Source organism: Arachis hypogaea, chromosome 6 (assembly GCF_003086295.3).
Source record: "Arachis hypogaea cultivar Tifrunner chromosome 6, arahy.Tifrunner.gnm2.J5K5, whole genome shotgun sequence".
In the NCBI taxonomy this organism is placed as follows: Eukaryota; Viridiplantae; Streptophyta; class Magnoliopsida; order Fabales; family Fabaceae; genus Arachis; species Arachis hypogaea.
Window position 1 is genome coordinate 20,428,724 of NC_092041.1, and position 23,431 is coordinate 20,452,154.

Here is a 23,431-nt window from a genome sequence, read left to right on the forward strand (position 1 = left end):
ACTTCTTTAAGAATAGTTATTAGCCACTAATTCTTTTACTGCCAGTAAAAGTTATCCGAAACAAATTTCTGCCTAGTATTCCACAAATGACTCTTAGAGGTCCCGAATCTTCTTGCTTGCTACCCTAGTAACTTGATTCCACTCTCTTAGCCTCTGGGTCGAGATTATCTCAGCTCCTCATCTCTCTCTGCTGTATTTTTAACCACAAGTAATTAACCGCGGTTAACTGCATATAAACATGTCATTATGACGCTGACTGTATTTCCTCAAAATCACGCCCCTTTTCTCTTGCTATCAGCCCATTTCTCTCTAATTTTTCTAGTCTTATTTTACCACATTTAATTAGGTTAGACTTCAGACTTTTTATTTAAGAAAATTACCAAGCAAAAATTTAATAACATTTTACCATAAAGAGAGAGATAAGAACTATAAGTGAGAGAGCAGGAACAGAGAAAATTTTGCACATACTACCTGAGTTTTCAGCCCCTTATATTACCATTCACATACTATTCTTCAAGTGTTTTTCGAGGATTCAAACCATACAAGCACAAACTCTTGTCCGTTTTGCCAATCTTCGTGTTTATACCAAATTCGGCTAGGTAAACTCTTGTTCTTTCTTCTTTTTTTTTTCTTAAAAAAAGAAATAATAACCATGATGAATCTTTACTCTCCTCTACAGAACCTCCTCTTGAAGCACCTATGGAGCACGCCTAAGGAGTTAAGGAGTTTTGAGCTCACAGTGGTTGAATTTTGACGTCTTGCGACACTTTAGACCCAAAAACGAAACTCACCACCACCAGCTGTGTTTCTGCCCTTATATACACGTTTTCTAGTGTGAGAAAGGTTTACCAACTAAGAGGTAAGGGTTAGGATTAGTTAGAGTATGATTGTGCTTATTTCCAGTGCTTATATAAGCCACTTTGCGGTGAATTTGTGCTTGTTTTGAATTTCTAAAAATTTTGTGAGTTACCACTATTTTGGCTTGATAAATATGTGCAAAATACTGTTATATTGCCTCTGGATTTTGTGTGAAAACAGCCAGAAACATGGAAACACTTGGGGTTTAAGTTTCAAGCTTTAAACGTCACAAAAAGTGAAAAAAAACATAAAAATTACACCTCTGAAATTTCAGTCACATAGAAAAGCATTAAAAAGTAGTTACAAAAATATTTTTAATCCTATGGAACAAAGAAAGGTAAAAAGGGTGTTATGGTCATTTTTGGATAAAAAGAGAATTAAAAATATAATTTAAATAAAAAATAAGTAAAATTTTGAATTTAGTGTTATTAGGAGTAAAATAGTAATTATATAAATTATTTGAGTCGAAATTATAATTATAAAAAAGTTTCGGGTCTAAATAAAAGCTGTAGTAAAAGTTAGAAGTAAAACGGTAAAAAGCAGTAACTAGAATAAGTAAATAAATTAATAAAGGATAAATTTGGTTTTAGGTCCTTTATAGTGAAAATTGGTATTTAATAAAAATATTAGAAATAATTTTAATCATAGGCAACTATTAAGATTAATCCGGCGAAATTTTGATGCTAAATAAGGTTAAACGGTAAAACTAGAGTACTTAGGGGCATATTAGTAATTTCAGGCATAAAGTCAAATTAAAAATGAATAATTAAGTTAATCAAGGGGAAAAGGTATATTATAAAAAATATGAAGATACAATGGTAAAATAATAACATTAGGGGTGAAAGCATCATTAAAAACTTAATGAAAACGGTAAAAAGAAAAGTTAAATAAAAAAAGGTAAAATGGTAAAATGTGACAAGACTGAGATATTTTAAGAAAGATCCAGGCACAAGTTTTTATAAAAGAAGGGAGGAGAAGTTCCTTAGAAAGAAATTCTGATGAGATGTGCCGTAGAAGAAGAAACTGTAAACCCCAAGGTGCTGAGAAGTACCTGGCAGAGCGGACTTCCATCCCGCCTGGCTAGAGACTATATGAACGTGGGGACGCCCACCATATGGACTGCTACTCACTGGGAGCACCTTATATTTTTGGGCCATTCTTTATTAGTGCCGCGATTGTATTACTAGCAGCGGTGCGCGACCGACCCAATGGAGTAGCCATATCTGGACTTGGGCCGGGTAACGTCGGACTGTGGGTAGTCAACCGACGCATGAGCTCATGACCTGCGTAGGACCAAACATGTATCATACTTGGTTGTTGCATTTCCTTGCTTGTGTCTGCTTACTTGTATATGTGACTGTTATACTATTTTATACTTGTGATTATATCTGTTTGTATGATTGATTATTGTTGTGACCTTATAAACGATTAGACTTAGGCTGCATATCCCCTTAGGTTTTTCGTATAGTACCCTACTGGGAACCTTGGGTTCTCACCCCCTTTTTCCCATGTCCGCAGATGGGGATTGACGTGATCTTCTTTGAGTACCCAGCGTTCGGCAGATACGTGGACCCTACGACGGGGAGCGCGGTGTTTTGGGGTAGTCCGCGTATACGCACCTATTATCTTCCCGACTATCCTTTCTCTCACTCTCTATTTAGCCAGGAGTTTGACCCTGACATGCCTTATGATACACTGCTATCCGAGCTTCACCCGGCAGAGGCCAGTATCCTTTTCCACTTTACCCTTTGAATATGGCAGAGCCAATACCGGAGTCTTCGATTATTGACATACCTGAGTATCCACCATGGTTCAACCCCGAAGAGGATCAAGTATTCCTGACGTACCTATGCCCGACACTCCACCACAATCCCCTGTAGCTGAGCAAGGATTCGACGACCCAGGGGTTCCTGAAAGCTCTGGTTCTACACCTTCAACCGAGTTTAACTCAGAGGCGTGGATTGATTAAATGATGGCGGATTTTTACTCTAGCTCTTTTAAGACCGAGGAAGAGGACTCCACAGAGGATGCAAGCAGCAGCAACATCACTGGCGCATCAGAGTGATTCTCTCGCTTCAGCGTATTGTGATAGCAGTTTCTGATGACCCAGTATCAGTGGCAGCAGTAGTAGTAGTAATGATAGTAGTCTTAATGATAGTGGTCCTTGCCCTCGTTCTTGAATAGTCTTTTTAGAGGGCTAACTCTTTTTATGTATTAAATAATATAGATCGGATCCCAGTCTAGGGTGACTCTTATGAGTCGGGGCCTGTAAGCATTAAAGATGGAGTATGTACATAATATAGTAAGTAATTAAGTATGACCTTGTGCTTTGTGATAAATTAAGCCTCCAGGCATTTCATGTATGATATGAGTATGATATATTATATTTTTCCGTTTCTTGTATTAACTGCTTAATTTTCAATTATTCCAATATTCGCGACTAGATACACGATCCTCGACTAACGTTACAGGCTCATATGTATACACTTAATGTATGGTCTAAAGTATTTAAAGTCAGCTAAATAGTAGCGTCTAGCTACTAGCCTTGGTCATGACAGGCTAGAAGTTGGGTCGTTACAAAGGAGAACGGTCACGGTGGATGGAGAAGGAGAAAGAGAAAAAAAATTAGGATTAAGAAATTAATAAAAGATAAATGAGTAAAAAATTGTGTCTAATTAATTGTGCCTCTGTGTCTCATTATTTTCAAAGTATACTGAACACATGTATTTTGTGTATACTTGTGTATTAACGTGTCCATCAAAGATTTGTGTCTCAACAAATAAACATAGGACATATTCTAACGTGTCTATGCCTCTGTGTGTATTTTTGAAACCAAACGCTGTCTAATGTATAAGGATACCAACAAAACGTAGTATATGAAACGAAGACATTAAATAGATTGCAACAAAAGAGAAAGATAGAAATTATTCTTTTGCTTTTTTTTTTTAAATTATTTTTAATAAATTATTTTTGTTTAATAAAATTTTTAAAATAATTTTGAATTAATTTTCTTAAAAAATATTTATGTTTTATTTTTTTTAAAAAAATTAATAGACAAAATCTATTTTATATTTAAAAAAATTAAAAAATTAATTATTTAAAATATCTTTATTTTTATTTTTTTAAAATAAAATATTATTAATTTTATAAAAAAATAAATAATTTATTTTTTAATCAAAATATTTGTTAAAAATATATCCAAATAAAGATTTAGAAAAAGTCCGTCCAAATATTTTTTAAAATTGTATAAAAATATTTTATTTAAAAAAAGTACATTTTTAATTTAAGAAAGTCTGTGCAAACTGCAAACCAATACTTTTTGGTGACTGTGCAAATCAATACTTAATGTTCAATGGTATTGATTGGAAATAAATTCTTTTCATTATTAAAAAAATTAACAATGTAAAATGTGATTTTTAATTATTTATTATTATTTTTTTATATTTATTTTTAGGCTAATTTATAAAATTAACGGTTAGATTACACTTTATTTTTTTAACTGTTAAAAAAATTAACAAAATTCATTTTGGTGTTGATTAAATCACTTTAACCTCTAAGGTTTTAAGGGTGTGTTTGTCTAAGAAAAAAATAGAAGGAAAAAAATAGAAAAAAAAGAAATTAAAAAAAAAATAATAATTTTTTTTATTTGGTTGAATAAAAAATTAAAAAAATGAATAGTATAAAAAAATGAATGAGATCCGTTAAAAATTTTTTTCTTCTAATAATAAATAGAAAATAAAAAGAAAATATATTTTGTATTAATATTTTAATATTATTTTTTATTTTTTAATATATTTTAAAATACCTAAAAATAAAATTGTCTTTTCATAATATTATATACTATTTTTTTCTTTCTTATTTTCCTTTCATCCAAACATATTTAAAAAAAATAAAATTTCACTCAATTTTTTTTTTATTTTTTTTCTTTCTATTTCTTTCCATCCAACTAAACAAAACCTAAGTAAGCCAACTAATTTAAAAGAGCCTGATCCAGTTCAGGCCGGATACGAAGCATTAGCCACTAGCACAACCACAAGCATAAGCATAAGCGCGTATGAGTGGCGGGACTATGGTTTTGGTTCATCCACAAGCCAGTCCTTTCTTCGTCTTGTCTTCGTTTTCTTCCTCCTCTTTTGTTAACGGCTCACTCCAGTTTCGTCGTTCTCTCTCTGCAAGTTTAACCCCACCTAGAATCAGCGCCAGGGAACATCCTTGTTTCTTCTGCAATTCTTCATGGAAAGAGGTTTCTATTCCGTTATGTTCCCTTCTCTTTACTGTTCCTTTTCTTACTCATAATTAAATTATTTCTGATTGAAGCTCGCTGGAGTTTTACTGTTCTCGGCGTTTCCTTTCGCCGCCGTGAAAGCTATAGCTAATAGTCCTCTAGGGGAATCACTTCAGAGGAAACTGGAGAAGAGAAAGAAATTCGCTGTTGAAAACTCTTCCAAATTCATGGCCTTGGCCCAGGCGGCCCGAAACCGGAGGTAATTCCCGGTAAGCAAATCCTTCGTGTTACATCTGTGACAATAATCGGGGTACGAGTTTGTTGTATTTATGAGATCTAAAAATAAATTATTTATGTGATATGAAAAAATAATTAGAAAGCTTGGTTTATTGACTAATATTCTCATTGTTTCCTGGCTAGTTAGGTTACTTGTGCACATTCTATTATTTCTATTATTATTAGAGTAGAGTATATTTTGTGTTTCAAATTTTTTTATTTGCATCAAATATATCTCAGCCAGACGTGTAATTATTCCTAAATTTTTTAAAATTTATCTATCATGGGTATATTTGATGCAAATTGAAAACTTTTGGGACAACAACAACAACAACAACAACAAAACCTTATCCCACTAAGTGGGGTCGGCTACATGAATCAAACGACGCCATTGTGCTCTGTCATGTATCATGTCTACAGAGAGACCGTTTACATGTAAATCTCGTTTGACCACCTCATGGATGGTCTTCTTAGGTCTTCCTCTGCCTTTCGCCCTTTGTCCATCTTCCATCTCATTCACCCTCCTGACTGGATGTTCTATCGGTCTTCTTCTCACATGTCCAAACCACCTAAGACGCGATTCAACCATCTTTTCCACAATGGGTGCTACTCCAACTCTCTCCCTTATATCTTCATTCCTTATTTTATCCAATCGCGTGTGACCACTCATCCATCTCAACATCTTCATCTCTGCCACACTCAGCTTATGTTCGTGCTCTCCTTTAGCCGCCCAACACTCCGTACCATACAACATAGCCGGTCTTATAGCGGTGCGATAGAATTTACCTTTAAGTTTTAAAGGCACTTTTTTGTCGCATATAAAACCAGTTGCACTCCGCCATTTTGACCAACCTGCTTGGATCCTATGATTTACATCATGTTCAATCTCTCCATTATCCTGTATGATGCACCCAAGATACTTAAAACTTTTAACTTTTCGTAAGGTGTTCTCTCCAATTTTCACCTCTATATTGAAGTTTTCCCTTCTCAGACTGAACTTACATTCTATATATTCCGTCTTGCTACGGCTTATGCACAGACCATACACTTCTAGAGCTTCTCTCCATAACTCCAACTTCTTATTTAGGTCTTCCCTTGACTCTCCCATAAGGACGATATCATCGGCAAAAAGCATGCACCATGGCACAGGCTCTTGGATGTGCTCTGTGAGTACTTCCAAGACTAATGTGAAAAGGTATGGACTTAAGGATGATCCCTGGTGTAATCCTATACCAATAGGGAATTCCTCTGTCACACCACCTTGAGTCTTCACACTAGTTGTGGCCCCATCATACATGTCTTTAATTGCCCGAATATATGCGATCCTTACTCTCCTCTTTTCTAAAACCTTCCATAAGACCTCTGGTACCCTATCATACGCTTTTTTCAAATCAATAAACACCATGTGTAGATCCCTTTTATTACTACGATACCTCTCCATCATCCTTCTTAATAGGTATATCGCTTCAGTGGTAGATCTGCCTGGCATAAATCCAAATTGGTTCTCTGTTACTTGTGTCTCTTTTCTCAACCTCCGTTCTATCACCCTTTCCCATAACTTCATAGTATGACTCATAAGCTTAATCCCTCTATAATTTCCGTAACTTTGTATATCCCCCTTATTCTTGTAGATAGGTACCAAGGTGCTCTTTCTCCACTCATCAGGCATCTTCTTTGACCTTAAAATCTCATTAGATATTATCAGGTCCTACTGCCCTGCCATTTTTCATCTACTTTAGAGCCTCTTTTACCTCGAAGTCTCGAATCCTTCGATAGTAGTCCAAGTTTTGATCTTCTTCCCTTGTGCATAATCGACCAAGGCTCGGAAGAGTCTTCTGTCCCTCATTAAATAACTCGTAGAAGTAGCTCTTCCACCTTTCATTAATCTTCTCCTCTTGAGCCAACACCTCTCCATCCTTATCTTTTATGCACTTAACCTGATCCAAAATTGAAACAAAATAAAATTTAAGAATATTTTTGAAATTTTTAGCAAATTTCAAATACAAAAAATATACTCTACTTTGTTATTATTATTGGTTGCATTGATGGCAATGAGGTTTGAACCTAGTAGGGCCACATATATACTACTCAAACTCCTCACCACTAGATTGCTCCAACTGGCTTGTGTTAAGTCTATTATTAATTCACAATATTTTCAGCTTTTGGTATGGAGAAGGTCGGCCTGGTTGGCTTGGTCCTATTTCATATGAATATCCATCATATCTTACTGGGGAACTTCCTGGAGATTATGGCTTTGACATTGCCGGGCTCGGCAAGGATCCTGACACACTGCAGAAATACTTCAAGTATGTTAGATTGAGATTTTTCATTGAAAGTCCGTAAGAGTGTGCTTGTCAATTTGTCGCAAATGATTTTCTCATAGATGAGATGGTTTATTTTATTTACTTTGTTCCTTATTTTTCTTCAGCAGTGCATTGGTGCCAAATATAATGTGTTGGCTGTTATGTTATATTATATTTAATATGATATGGGCAGGTTTTTGAATAATATCTCATAATAGTTGATCCACCATCTGAGCTATTTTAAAAAAATGTTAAAGAAGCCTATTGCATAAAAGGGAAATCTTTTAACAAATAATAATTTCTTTATAATGATATCTCTATCTTGGGTGAAGCTCTGTTGAATTTAGCTGTTAAATGATTTTTTTATCCTTTTATCATTAAGCTTTGAGATATTGCATGCTCGGTGGGCAATGCTTGCATCTATTGGTGCTCTTATTCCTGAAATATTGGACCTATTGGGAGCTGTTCACTTTGTCGAACCTGTGTGGTGGCGTGTTGGTTATTCAAAGCTCAAGGTTAGCATTCTTGCCTTTTTAATCATCTTCGATATCATACAAAAGTTTTACCAATTAAATGTATGATTATTCTCCAAAAACCCACTTGAAACTACTGATTTAATTTTCAGAGGTTAGAAAGAATTAATCATAGCTTTTGTCGTCTATTTTTTATTTTGTAGTAGTATCTTTAATCATATTCTTGTTCTTCTCCCTAATCTCATTGACCATATGGGCAGTCTTACATTTTTTATGTCCAAACTCGCAATTATTTTGTTCATTGAAACCAATTGATCGGTGTTTACTTGTCTGTTGCATGGAAATACATCTAGTTGCATATCATACCCTACGGAGCTGACTTCAGATAACATTCACTTCATCACTTGTATATTAAGCAAAGTGGTAAAGATAATTGTAACAATGGCATTCATTGCTGATGTGTCATTCTTCGATTTTGATCAGGGAGATACTCTAGATTACCTGGGCATCCAAGGTCTTCACTTAGCTGGTAGCCAAGGAGTGCTTGTGATTGCTATTTGCCAAGCCCTCCTTATGGTAAAACCTGAATGACTTTACACTTCACTTTCTTCTTGAGCTCTGTTGGGATAATTTATTTCTTCTGACTTCCATTTCCAATATTTGAGTATTTTTTTTTTTTTTACCCATGTCGATGTGAGCGGTTTCAGGGTTTCTAGTGGGTTGTTTTGAATGAAAGATTCTATATCATTCTACTATAAACAAAAAAGAAAAAAGAAACAAAGCACCCTCCAGGAATTCACCTTGCCTGGAATCATTCATAGGTGTTTCCATGATATTTTGAAAGTTAAATCACTGTCGTATTTGGAATTACAAAAATGCTATTCGTATACCAAAATCAGCCACTAAAATCAGTCATCAATATATTTGTGTATAGATACATGTGTGGTTTAATTTATTTTTGATGTGTATTTTTATATTCCAACATACATTTTATACTGGTGGCTGATTTTGGTATACACGTAATATAGTCATTCTAATTAAAGTAGCTATATCAATGTTAACACAACCAAATTTATATATGCAAAAGTAAAATCTATGAACCATTCGAGCTACTTGGCTACAAGACTCGCTGTTTAACATATATTTAAACAGGTTGGACCAGAATATGCTAGATATTGTGGGACTGAGGCATTGGAGCCTCTAGGAATATTTCTGCCTGGTGATATAAATTATCCTGGTGGAGCATTGTTTGATCCCTTAAATTTGTCCAAAGATCCTGAAGCTTTTGAGGAGTTGAAGGTGAAAGAAATTAAAAATGGACGCCTAGCAATGGTTGCCTGGTTAGGCTTTTACGTGCAAGCAGCTCTGACGGGTAAAGGTCCTGTGCAGAACTTTCTTGACCACATCTCTGATCCTTTCCATAATAACTTGATTGCTTCACTAAGCTTAGTGAAAATACTCAATTAAAAAAATATATATATTAAAAAATAATTTTAATTTTCTTCTATTAATCTATTTTATTATTTGCGAGGGAAAGGGAATTTAGATCAAAGTGGGGATAGCCAGTTAGCCACGGGGAATTCCGCATTTTCATGGGGAAATAAATCTAGTTGCATATACTAGATCTATTTTATGATTTTTGTGGCATTCCGCTTAAAGGAGTTACTCTCAGTATATAAAGGAAACCATTGCGATGCCTTTTTATCTACCCTTCTATGTTTGAAATTATGAGATGTTACTGTGAGTCTGACACGTAGTGAGTAACAGTAAACGACTTGGATCGTTCTGTTACGAATTACGATCTGTTATGTCTTGTGTTTATTACCACTATTTTGTGTTAGCTTTCCTTATTTAGCTTATTTACGTTAATTTGTTATAGGCGCATTGTAATATTATATTATTGTGTACTATGATGCATGGATACGAGATACGAGATATAGATACACAATATAAAATATAAATTTGATATTTTAATATTTTATTAATATTAAAATATAAATTAATTTTTAATTATTTTAATTTTTTTAATTATATAAAGTATTTAAAATAATATTTTAATAAATAATAATATATTATTTTTAAATTTATTTTAAAAATACTTGTTAAAAATAAAATTAGATACGTTATTTTACTATTTTAATGAAGTGTTTTTTATTTTTTATTAAGACAATTGGATAAAAAAAATATTATGCATATTAGACTAGTTTCGGATGAGTGTCGTATAACTCATCACCACCCCCTGATTCTGAACATGAATACAACCCACCTCAGGAAAGCCTTTATCATCCTCAACCCCATGCACTACAACCAACTCAACATGACCCATGTTTTCAGCTAGTCTTACCATTTCAAGTGTATCTATACACCGCTAAACAACCTCATCTCTCCCCCACAGTCATCAACTGTAGGATACTTGTACCAGAACGCCGAGATATTGGACTCGATATATAATTATATATAACCAAAGTGCTCTAACTTTGCATATGCTTCAAATAAAGACCAATTATCACATCTACCAAAAAAAAAAAGACCAATTATCACCGTTAACATCTTCAATAACTGTTTTCTTTTCCATCAACATATTGTAGTCGCTAGTATCATAACCAAATTTACCCCTCTGATTTAAAGTATCCCATTTTCTGCTTCAAAAACCCTATAAGTCAACATTAACGACAAAGTATCACCAAACAAAAATAGAAACAGAGGATCCTAACCCTGATATTACTATCCATCACTTAACCTTACATTGACTCATTAGTCAGTGACATGCAACCAAAAAAACAGAACTCCTTGCCTTATCGTGATTGTCACATAGCTGAACCGAAGTCAAAGTAAGAGTCAATATAGGTTGCTACAATACTTGAAGCAATCGCGACCTATGATCCTCTTCAATAAGCGATAAAAGCCTTCTCAGAAATTGAAATGCAGAAGGAAAAGTATAGGTAGACAATGAAAATACTAAACAATATGAATAATAGATATATTAGACATTCATCTCACTATGTGTATGGATGGTTATTTTAATATTAAGATTTAGATGATTAATTTAGAGGTGTAGTGTGTTTTTATTTGATTGGTGGTTGTTTATGTTGTTCAAAATGGTCATTGTTTACCTAACACTTCCCGATGCAGAATCCACTCCACCGTCGCAACTTCAGTCACATTCAAGCTGGATCAGGGATTTGAGCGACCATTGTGGTGAGACTGTGAGAGTATTTTTATTGTCGTAACTTGATGAAGATGAATGAGGTTAGGGCTTTTGCAGGAACTGGTTAATGAGTACCAAACGTGAAGGGAAATTTTGTTTCAAAGAAGTGTTTTCGTATGGCAAGGATGATTTTAAAAGTAAATCAAATCTTAGAGCCGGTTTCGAGGGAAATTTTTTTTTATAAATAATAACTATAATTTTGACCCTAAATCATAAGAATTAAAAGAGTACTTATATAACTAAGTTGGGTTGGTCTAATAGTTAACTCACTAGTTCGCTTAAGTAAGTATTGCGGGTTCGAATCTCACTTTATGACAAACTCTTAAATGAAGCTCAGTACCGCGACGGATTAGTCCTTGATCTATTGAGTTGGAGAATACGGTGAAAAATAAAAAAAAGTACTTATATCATCGTCATCTTTACATAAGACATAGACACATTTTTTCAATGCATTTATAGCATGTCAAGTAATCCATATAAGTTTAGAAAAATCAATATTTAAATTATGTATAGATTTAGCCTAAAGAGTGCTTAAGGATATTGATTAATAAAATAAAGTTCTTATTCTTTTAATATATTTAATTCAAAAAAATATATATATTTAATTTAATTTAACTTTTTGTCTAACCTTTTATTAATTTAAATAAGTTTTCTTTTAAACTATCCATTGTAAATGACTTATAAATTATTAAACATTTTTACTATTTTATTCATTAAATGTATATAAAAAAACAAAATATTATATGATTAAATTATTTTTTATTTAAATCAATACTAATAAATTCTCTATTTTTTTTACTTATTAATCCTAACATTTTCCTAAAAATAATAAAAGTAAAACGAGTAGATACACAAAAAATGAGTGAAAAATGAAAATTCTTCATCTTAAAAAGTTTAAATTTGAATTTTCTAAAATAAAAAAATAAACTGATAAAATAAAAATTAATCATTATAAAACTTATCATTTATATTATGGTGAAAACTCAGTTGCAGTCGACTTCACGTAAAGTTGATACCTGAGAGCCGTTACATGATTTGCCTGATTTAACTAAATTTTCATGTAACGACTCTCAGATATCAACTTTACATGAAGTCGACTTCACCTGAGTTTTCACCTTATATTATATATAAATTTCGTTGTTTTAACTTAATAATAATTGGATAAATACTTTTTTTATTATTGACGTTTTTTGTGAGACATCACGTATTCTAATCATTCTTAAACTTCATCTATTTCCATCCACCAAAAAAAGACAAAACGACCCTTGCAACTGGATAGCAAACGATTATCAATGGCAGGTGTCAGTTTCTTTGGTTGGAGGGATTAAAAACCCCCTCTTAATATTTTCCTCATCTTCATCGTCCTCCTCTTCTCCTTCATTTTCTTCCTCTTCTTCTCCTTTCTCTTTGCATTTCCACCTCCATCACCACCATCATCGAGTTTCACCTTCACCACTACTACTGTAATTCCCTGTTCTTCCTCCTCTTCTCTTTCTTACTCTAAACCACCACCGCCACCTCCGTAAACCACCTTCCATTGGATTAGCCCCGAAACTGCTACGAACATTCCCGATAACAACTATGTGCACACCATTGACCATGCCAGTCCCCTTTTCTAACCCACCCTTGACCATGCCACCCTCCTCCATTTTGCAAAATCCCTTCTTTCATATGCCCCAAGTCCACCAGACCAACGTCAAAATCCTTTCCGCTATGAAACTACTCTTTAATCACAGATATTGTTGTTTCACTAACGCATCTCACTGAGCTTCATAACTTGTGCAAATACTCATACACTTTATTTGCATTCCCGTTTTTTGCACTCACCTTCAACGGCGTCGTGAGTTGTGATTCCTCGAGCGTCACACCAGACCCATTCACATGCTCCTCCACCTCATAAGTCTTATCGGAATTTATAAGCTCGCAGAATCTGAACAATGCATGGTCAAAAGTCCTCAGCCTAGGATAGAGCTATAATTCTGAATGGCCTTCTTGAACTCAAATGCACGGTTGGCATTGCCTTTCGCGGCGAGAAGCCTCGCAACCGTGATGAGGGTGGCTTCATTGGAATTTATTTCGAAGCTAGTCATGTAATCAAAAACGCAGAATTTGTGGTGCAACGCGTTGTCTTTGAGCGAGGGGTCGTTGACAGAATTGGAATAGAAATAGAGTAAGGCATTGAGGTGGTCCTGATTGATGCGAGTGTTGGTCTAAACGGCATCATCGTATACGGAGATGGTAGCGCTTAGGTCTTTAGATTTAGAGCATGAGTTGAGTTCGAATTAAAACTTGGCCTCTGGAGTTTGTGCCTTCCTTTTTTTTCTTGATGTTGTCTATTGATGCAGTTTGATTGAAAATTTTGGTGTTTAAGTTTTGCACCATTTGAAATCCTATAAGCAGTAACTTTTTTGGTGAATCTATATAGCAGTTATCTATATACTGTTAGAATCTGGAGAACTAGAAGAGGATTGTTCAACGTACATAAGAAGAGAAAGAAAATGAAATAGAAGAAGTGAAGAGAAAAAAAATAGAAGAGACGAGGAAGAGGAGAGAGAAAATGAAGAAGAGGAAGAAAATGTTAAGAGGAGGGATTTTTAGTCCCTCCAATCTAAAGAACTGACTACTGGTAACCGTTTGTTATCCGGTTGTAAAAATTATTTTATCTATTTTTTTAGTAGCTAAGCTAAGGGTGTTTGCGGTGCGGTTTGGTTCGGTTTTAAGAAAAAAAGTCATCCGATCCGAACGCTTAATTTATGTGCGGTGCAGTTTGGATTGGACGAACTTTTTTTGGAAATTCAATCCGATCCGATTCGATTACAAGCGGTTTGGATCGGTTTGGATTTGTAATTTTTTAAATAAAAAAATTAAATACATATAGCAAGTTTCAACATCAAATTTTAAATAACCAACAATGACATAACAAGTCTTAACAATATTTTAAAAAGTCAACGATAAGATAACAATAGAAATAAAATTATAGGTTAGTTAAAATAAATAATATTTTGAATATAAAATATTTATTAAATAATAATAATACATGAATAATAAAAAAATGTATAATAAATTGAATATGTTATAAGTATAAATGTAAATATAATAATAAAATAATAATATTATAGCACATTGTGCTGTTTGAATTGAATTAGATCGGTTATGAAAAATATATCTGAAATCCAATTCAATCTAGCGGTTTGCAAAAAATAGAATCTAATCAAATTCGAATTAATACGATTTTAATTAATTTTTGGTTTAGATTAAATTGAATAAACAGTTTAATTTAAATCAATTTGAATTTAAATACTGATAAGATTTGAAGATGATTAAAATACATTATTTCTCACAAATAAAATGTTAGGGAGCAGAAAAGGTATTTACCCATAATAATTAAATATTTACCTTCCCACCTTACTAATCTCGTCACTTTACAACCTCTTGATACAAAAGTTTGGATTCAGGACTTCAGGTTGTAGGAAAATAAAAAAGCTAATAATTTATAATTCACTCCAATGCTCTCTCCGCTAGGGTGATAAACTCGAAGGTGATAAAAATGAGTCTTCTCAAAATTATTTAATAACCACAGATCTTCAAGAGTACAATAAAAGAAAGATTTACAGATCTAGTGAGGGTTGAATGCAGATGGAGACAATAATGTGAAGGCGAGGGAAACAACGGGGAAGTATTGTGGGAGGAGACAGACAGAAAGACACAAGTGGCATCAGCGAACTAAAGGGTGGAATCGGGAAAAGCTTCTCTCCCCCACTTTCCTTTCTCAAATAATTTGAGTCCTCGGTTTCCATTTTGTTTCCAAAGTACATATATATTCCTCCCGAGTCCGAATTGAAGCTAAACTTCAATTTGAATTCGGTAAGGTAAAAGTAGATTCGCGCTATACAGATCTATCGCAACGGGAGATCAACATTATTAATCAGATCTGGTCTCCGGTTACCAATTTGATAATCGATATTGTTCTTTCTGGTTCTGGTATTATACGTTCAAGTATTTGGAACTCTCCAAAATAGCAGATGGAGAACGAGAAGAAAGCGTCGGCAATATCAGATGTGGGGGCATGGGCCATGAACGTTGTCAGCTCCGTTGGAATTATCATGGCCAACAAACAGCTCATGTCCAATCATGGCTATGCTTTCAGCTTCGGTCAGTCCTCTTCCTAATCCAAATGCAGCTGTTATTCTCATATGCTTTAATTGAATCCTGGAGTAGCAGTTATCTATCTATCTTCTCCAATGCTAGTTATATTCTCTCAGATCTCTCCTTTTACCATAACATGTAGCCATTTATTTCGTTCTGGATCTCGTCTGCACTTGAGCCCCGATCGACATTTCCCCTTCTCTCTCTCTCTCTCTCTCTCTCTCTCTCTCTCTCTCTCTCATTTTAAACGGCGCATCTATGTTTATCAATTTCGTTATACTATTTTGTTTCGGGTACAAACTTATTTGCCAGTATTATGGTGTAAATTTATGTTGGTATTATATGCGAACTTTTCCGTTAATGATTTCTTGTCTTTGCATCTGCTCTTTTTGGTTTCCCCTTGCAGCCACCACGTTAACTGGGTTCCACTTTGCTGTAACTGCTATTGTGGGTCTGGTGTCGAATGCTACTGGTTATTCTGCAGCAAAGCATGTCCCCTTGTGGGAGCTTCTTTGGTTTTCAGTGGTTGCCAATATGTCTATCACAGGGATGAATTTTAGCCTGATGCTCAACTCTGTTGGATTCTACCAAGTATCTTCGCCTCCCTTTTCTAACATGAGTGATTGGTGCATGTAATTAAATATCATCTTTCTGGAAATTCAAACCTGGGTAATTTATGTGCAAACTAATATACACTTAAGTTGGTTGCATCACAATGATTTGTATGTGTGTAATGCATTGTTTAGTGAAAGCTAAGAATTGAGGACCGCTTATATATATATATATATATATATATATATATATATATATATATATATATATATATATTTGGTTTATGGGTCTACTTTTAATGGATGAGAATTTTGAAATGGAAGTAGATATTATAAGAGAAGAGTATGAATTTAAGTATATAGGAAAAAGATGAAATACGCTTATTACTTATTGAGAAGAAGATGCATGTGATTATTAGAACAAGCAAGAATGTAACGAGAAAGATTGGTCAAATGATACTTTGCAAACCAAGAAGCCTGTTTCTGGTAAAGCTTGATGGTGTCCTTAGATTGATGCATCCACTTCCACCTGCAGCTTGTAGCTGTTGTATGAATCCATTCTTCAAATTCTACCTGAAGAATTGATTAACCTTTGAAATTGATTGCAGAATTAGTACCTGGAAAGATATTGTTATGTGAGGAACACAAATGCAAGTTTTTAAGACTTAACAATTAATTCTGGAGTTAAGTTTACACCTTGAGGAGCCCTCTTTCATAAGACAGCCTATGCAGGCTTTGCACTATAACTGAGGCATTTTTTGTGCGAGCTTTCAAAAATACTTATGCAAGCAGTTAGCATGATCACATACATCATTATAGTACTTTCAGATTGTCCTAACACTTCATCTGTGGAGACACATGTGCTTCATTATAACTAATATCTATATTTCCTGATATTGTGGTCTGCATTACTCTCACATTGTTATCTAACTTTCTAACTCCATCCCCATGATTCAGTTTTATCCCTATCCCCCAAAGTTTCACTTGAATCTGGATTGCCTCTTGTTTCTTAAGCAGTGATTTTCTCATTCTATATGTGAACAGATATCAAAACTAAGCATGATTCCAGTGGTTTGTGTGATGGAATGGATCCTTCACAGCAAGCACTACTCAAGGGAAGTGAAAATGTCAGTCATGGTTGTGGTTATTGGTGTTGGTGTTTGCACTGTAACTGATGTTAAAGTTAACCTCAAAGGTTTTGTATGTGCCTGTCTGGCGGTTTTATCAACATCTTTGCAGCAAATTGTAAGTATCATATACTGTTCTGATTCTGCCCCCTCTATGCAGGCACTATAGCCCCTTCTTTTAGAAGGAAAAAAATTTGAGTTGTGGACTTGTACCATCATTTCTCATGTCATTTTATACATTATGAATTGCAATAACCGAAAGTGTGTCTAATACTCTAATGGAACTTAATTAGGTGTAGTATCATAACCAGAAGCATCATTTTTTGTTCTTATAAATGTGTATTGTAAAGTGTACTTTCAGTTACAAGACACTGTTATCTACTGATAGTTATGAAATTTGTGGGATCATTTATATTTATTTAACTGATCCTCCTCTTCTTTTTTTTTCCATGCCAGTCAATTGGTTCTCTCCAAAAGAAATATTCAATAGGATCTTTTGAACTGCTGAGCAAGACTGCTCCTATTCAAGCCCTCTCTCTCCTTATTCTTGGTCCATTTATTGATTACTACCTCAGTGACAAATTGATAACCGAATATAACATATCCACGGGTGCCACTGTAAGTTTTTGTCCTATTATCCTGTTGTATATAGCTTATTTAAACTCTATATATGTCTTAATTATACAATGGTGACACTTCTCTTTTTGGGGGGCTCACAATCTCTGCAGTTATTCATTGTTCTTTCATGCTCCCTAGCTGTGTTTTGCAATGTGAGCCAGTACCTCTGCATTGGGCGCTTCTCAGCAGTTTCCTTCCAGGTTTTGGGCCACATGAAAACAGTATGTGTTCTGACGCTGGGGTGGCTTCTATTTGATTCGGAGCTAACTTTCAAGAATATCATGGGAATGATTATTGCAGTTGTGGGCATGGTAATTTACAGTTGGGCTGTGGAAGTTGAAAAGCAATCAAGTGCCAAGAACCTCCCTCATTCGAAAAACAGCCTAACAGAAGAAGAAATTAGGTTATTGAAGGAAGGAGTAGAAAACATTCCTTTGAAGGATGTTGAACTTGGTGAGGCTAAAGGTTAGATTAAGTCAGTGGTGGTAAAATTTGATGAGAAACACACAAGGGTTTAATTCAATTCTAGTTTTCTTTTTATTGTCAATTTGATTCTGTTCCTTTATTATCTAGTTTACTGGCTGTAAGTCTTGAGACATGAAAAATTAGGGTGGGACCTATAGCACTCCCGTATGTCTATTTAATTTCTCTCTCAATTGCTTAATCTTGGTTGTTTGAAATGACCTTAATTATTTTATTGATTAATTTAAAATTTTTATGTCATAATTAATTATTTGTGTTAAATTTATGTTGTCTAATTTATTTATTAAAACTTTTCACGACCGTCTCTTTCACCCGAAATAAATAGTTTGCTTTACTAAAGTGATAAATTAATATAGGGAAATGATAATGCTACTTTTATTTTGATAATATCAATTTTTTAATAAATTCATACAAAAATATAATGCAAGATTACATCCTATACCAAAAAAGAAAGAAAGAAAAATGCATTTTATTTAGATATGCAAAAACAAAATGGAAACAACAGAATTTTAACGATGTGGAAAACTCGTGACCCAAAAGAAAACGATGTGGAAAACTTACCACATATTCGTAAGTAAATTGTGGAAAATATTTTTTGAAGTTAATTATTAAGAGAGAAGAATTAAACCACCGAGCACGAAATCATTTTAAAGTTAAAGATGTATTCAAAAAGGAAAAGTGTTCTCTAGTGGAAGCCTACAAAGTACAAACTCTATCAACTTTATGTGATTTAGTGAATAACTTTTGATAATTTCAACGGTGTTCATGGCTTCATGCCCAATGCTTTTGTTAAAATTTATCATTTATCATGGAGGCATTCTTTTTGTTATCACTCTACACATGATTTGTTAGTGTGTTTGGTACATTGTCGATTAGGTTAATAGTAAAATTAATCGTTTAGGTTGTGATTGTTTATAGAGATAGAACATTAAGATAGGAACATAGAGACACAAAATTGTGTTTGATAGAGGAGGTATAGAAAGGAACAATGTGTTTAGAAATACTAAATTAATGTATTGTGTATCCATCATGATAAAAAGAATACTGAAATACTAATAAAAAACACAACTTATTTTTCATTTTTTCTTTTATTATTCTTGTTAATTTTGCATAATTATATTTTTTATTAGGTTTAATTACTCTGTCGGTCCCTATAGTTTTATCTAATTTTCAATTAGGTTCCTATACTTTTTTTTCCCTTTTCAATTAGGTCCCTATATATTATATCATATTCTGTAATTAAATTTCCACCGTGATAAAAACATTGAAATTAACGGAATATTCTGTTAAACTATATAGAATATTCAATCAAGTGTTAGGCATATTCATTTTACTTAATGGAATATTCCGTTAATTCTAATATTTTTATTACAGTAAAAACCTAATTACAAAATCTGGTATAGAGACTCAATCAAAAAGAAAAAAAATATAACGACTGATAATGACTGATAGAATAATTAAACTTTTTTATTATTATATTTTTTATCTCAAAATTTTTTGAATGAAAAAAAATGAGAATAAATTAGATTTTTATAATTTGTTCTAATTTATTACCAATAGAATACAAGAATACAAAAATTACTCACACAAAAGATGCACATGAATCACATATTTTTGTGATGAATCACTTCTTCACTTGAACTACTATTGTCACTATTAGTATAATAGTTAGAATTTTAATTTATCTCTTAAATTCTTTTGATATTATGATTTTAAATGAGTTAATTAATTCTATAAAATTTATATTAGGATTGATAATTTTATAATTTAAATTTTTTTTATAATTTTATATTTTATGTATTTAATTCACTTTTTTCGCTTTTATATAAAATTTTTATTTTCTCTATCTAACTGCTACTAATTACGTTTATTTATTTATTTATTTTTTTTATTTCTTCAATTTTATTTTTTTTTTGTTTAAAAAAAAGCATCTAAACAAAAAGAGAAGGAGGAGAAATATGAAAACAAAATAACTAATAAAAAGAACGAAAAGAAAGAGGAGAAAAGAAAAGCGCAGAATTTTTATATTTTCGTTTACAATTTTTTTTTTGTTTTTCTTTTAAAATTTATGTGTTCATCGTTAAAGAGGAGAAGCAAAAATAAATGAAACAACAACATAAAATCTATCTGTGTTTTCTTTCACAATTTTCGGTGTTTCCTTAAAAAATTTACGTATTTTTTTAAATGTTTATTATAAAAAATTGACCTAAAATTAAAAATAATAAAAATGCAGAAATTTCAATATTAAAAAACACACAAATATGTATAAAGCTGAACAAAGAAATTTGTGAAGCTCAATATAGAATAGTTTTATAGATAAAGTAAAAAATTCAAAAATTTTAAACTACAAAATATATAAATTTTCCCTATATTTCTTCTATTTTTGTTTGTCTGCTATATTTGTCTTTTTCTTTGTTGCGCTGATTTGATTTTTTTTCCTTGCTTTTTTTATTTTTGTTCTTTTCTTTTGAGAAGGAGAAATAAGAAAAGTAGAAAAAGAAAATAGAGGAAAGAAAAAAAAAAGAAAATACAGGGAAAAAAATATATACAGAGGAAGAAGAATGAGAAAAAAAGAAAAGAAAAAAGAACCAAAAAAGCAAAAAGTGAACAAGAATAAGAAGAAGAAAAAAGATGCAGGGCACTTATGTGACAAAAATTAAAAACTTTTAAAGGTGTTTAGTTGAATTTAGTTAGATAATAAATTTGATCACACTACATTTTCGTATTTTTAATGTAAAACTAAAGAAACTTTTATATTTTAATTATATATTTAATGAATAGAAAAATTTATACAGAATTAATTTAAATTAATTAATAAATTAATTAAATAAAAATTGAATTATATTAAAGATTATATTAATGGTTATAAATATTTCAACTAAATATTGTATAGTATAAAAATGAATGACTAAATTGACAAAAGTGAGTTTATTATTTTATAATTTAATGATATCATACATAACTATAAAATATTAAAATATATGATAAAATTTAAATTTAAATTAAATTTCCATTTATTAAAGTATTCTATTTATTTATGATAAAGTATTATTTTTATTTCAAATATTTAGATAAATATTAATATTATTTCAAATATTTTTTGTTTTATTTATATCTACAATTTTTAAATTAATTCAATATTATTTCGGTTTTAATTATTCTGTAAAAAAAAGATACTAAAAGAGGATGTATATCTTCTTAAATTCTGTTTTTATTTTTATTACTTTTACAATTTAGTAGAGAAAAATTCGGTCTTTTATATATAACAGTATATTTTTAATATTTTGAGTTAATGTTCTGTTCTTAAGTTTATTATATTCATTATTTTTTATATTTATTTATGAGTACTGTTATATATACAAGTTTTTTTGGCATATAAATTATACAAGTCACTTACATAATGCACACCGTAAAATCACGTTGTTTCTCTTTGTATCTCGCGTTTCTCCTCCTCTTCCTCTTCCTCCAACTTCTTCTTCTCTTTTTTCTTTCTGTTTCTCCTCCTTTTTCTTCGTGTATTTCATCTTCATCATCGTTTTTTTATTACTGTTGTTGTTGCTGCATTTTTTTCCTCCTCATATTTCTATTGATTTTGCAACATTATGTATTTTTTTCTTCTTTGTTCGATGTTTTTCTTCCAAGAAGAATTATGAGAATATGAAATAAGAAAATGAATAAGAAGAAGAAGTAGAAGATGAGGAGGACAAAGAGGAAGAGTTTTGAATTATGCAGAACTTATCAGTACACATTCATAAAAAATTCTTAAATAATACACTCGAATATCTTCGTGTTACACCCAAATTTACTATAAATACAGAAAAATGTTTTCTCTAATGCTGCATTTTTTTCTTCTTTTTTTTCTTATTTCTTTCTTTCTTTTAGTTGAATGAATGTAAGTTAATCCTCTTCCAAGTAATTTTGTAGCATTATGTGTTTTTTCTTCTTCTTTATTTATTTTTTTTGTTTTTATTCTTGTTAAAAGAGTAAAACAAGAAGAAACTTGAGAAGGTAAATAAAAAAAAGATGAATAAGAAAAAAGAAGAAGAAGAAGATGGTGATGATAATGATGAAAAAAAGAAGAAGCAGCAGAAAATAAGGAGGAGGAAAAAGAAGAGTTTTGAATTATGCAAAACTTATCAGCACATGTACACTGAAAATTTTTTAAACAATACACTCCAACATCTTTGTGTTACACCAAAATATCTTCGTGTTACATCCAAATTTGCTGCAAATACAGAAAAATATTTCCTTTAATGTTGCATTTTTCTTCTTTTTTTATTTCTTTCTTTTTTTTAGTTAAATGAATGTAAGTTCATCTTCTTTCAAGTAATTTTACCGTTATGTGTTTCTTCTTCTTCTTTGTTTAATTTTTTATTTTATTCTTGTTAAAAGAGTAAAATAAGAAGAAACTTAAGAAGATAAAAAAAGATGAATAAGAAAAAAAAAGATGATGATGGTTATGATGAAAAAGAAGAAGAAGCAGCAGCAGAAGATGAGGAGGAGGGAGAAGAAGAGTTTTGAATTATGCAGATTTTATCAGTACACATACACCAAAATTTCTTAAACAATACACTCAAATATCTTCGTGTTACACCCAAATATCTTCGTGTTACTCCTAAATTTACTGCAAATACAGAAAAATGTTTCTTCTAATGCAAAATTTTTACATTACATTCAATTCAAACCATCAACAATGAAACATTATTTACCTACAGAATCATAAATTACTAAAAAAAATTACTAGAATTGAACCACACCTCAGCCACTTGATTGGATTCAAAATAATAATCAATTTCGATCTAGTTCAATTGACAATCTGAACTTGAATTATTCATTATCTTCAACAACGAGATAACTGATGATGGAGAAGAAGGAAGAAAAGCAAGGAAGAGAAGAAATTTCAATAAAAAAAGAAGGAGGAGGATGAAGAGATGGTGTTGCTGACGATGATAACAAAAGAGAAGAAGAAGAAAAAGAACGTGTAGCAGTGATACGAAAAATATAAACCCCGCTAAATTATTAAATAAATAGTCAATAAATTAAATTTTAATAAGAAAATTTAGAATTGTAAATCTTATGTTAAAATTGGATAGAGCTCTTTAAAATGAGAATTTTGACACTAATTTCAAAAAATTTGGCCCAAGATTGGGTCGGACGGACCGA

At 32.0% G+C, this 23,431-nt stretch overlaps 2 protein-coding genes across 3 annotated transcripts; both read left to right on the forward strand.

The window, feature by feature from the left end:
• The first annotated feature begins 4,730 nt into the window (after positions 1 to 4,730).
• LOC112696431 (chlorophyll a-b binding protein 7, chloroplastic) lies at positions 4,731 to 9,843 on the forward strand. 2 transcript variants are annotated; one of them, XM_025749197.2, is made up of 6 exons: positions 4,731 to 5,101; positions 5,176 to 5,342; positions 7,519 to 7,665; positions 8,045 to 8,177; positions 8,619 to 8,711; positions 9,288 to 9,843. In XM_025749197.2, exons 1-6 carry the CDS (start codon positions 4,913 to 4,915, stop codon positions 9,600 to 9,602), a joined length of 1,044 nt encoding a protein of 347 aa, XP_025604982.1. In that variant the 5' UTR covers positions 4,731 to 4,912; the 3' UTR covers positions 9,603 to 9,843. The 2 variants fall into 2 exon arrangements, with proteins under 2 accessions (XP_025604982.1, XP_029143332.1); XM_029287499.2 differs by lacking the exon at positions 7,519 to 7,665.
• Positions 9,844 to 14,780: 4,937 nt separating this feature from the next.
• LOC112696432 (UDP-rhamnose/UDP-galactose transporter 2) lies at positions 14,781 to 18,515 on the forward strand. Its single transcript, XM_025749199.3, has 5 exons — positions 14,781 to 15,495; positions 15,896 to 16,080; positions 17,085 to 17,285; positions 17,624 to 17,785; positions 17,896 to 18,515. The coding sequence occupies exons 1-5, from the start codon at positions 15,366 to 15,368 to the stop codon at positions 18,253 to 18,255; spliced, it is 1,038 nt and encodes a 345-aa protein (XP_025604984.1). The 5' UTR covers positions 14,781 to 15,365; the 3' UTR covers positions 18,256 to 18,515.
• Positions 18,516 to 23,431: the final 4,916 nt, after the last annotated feature.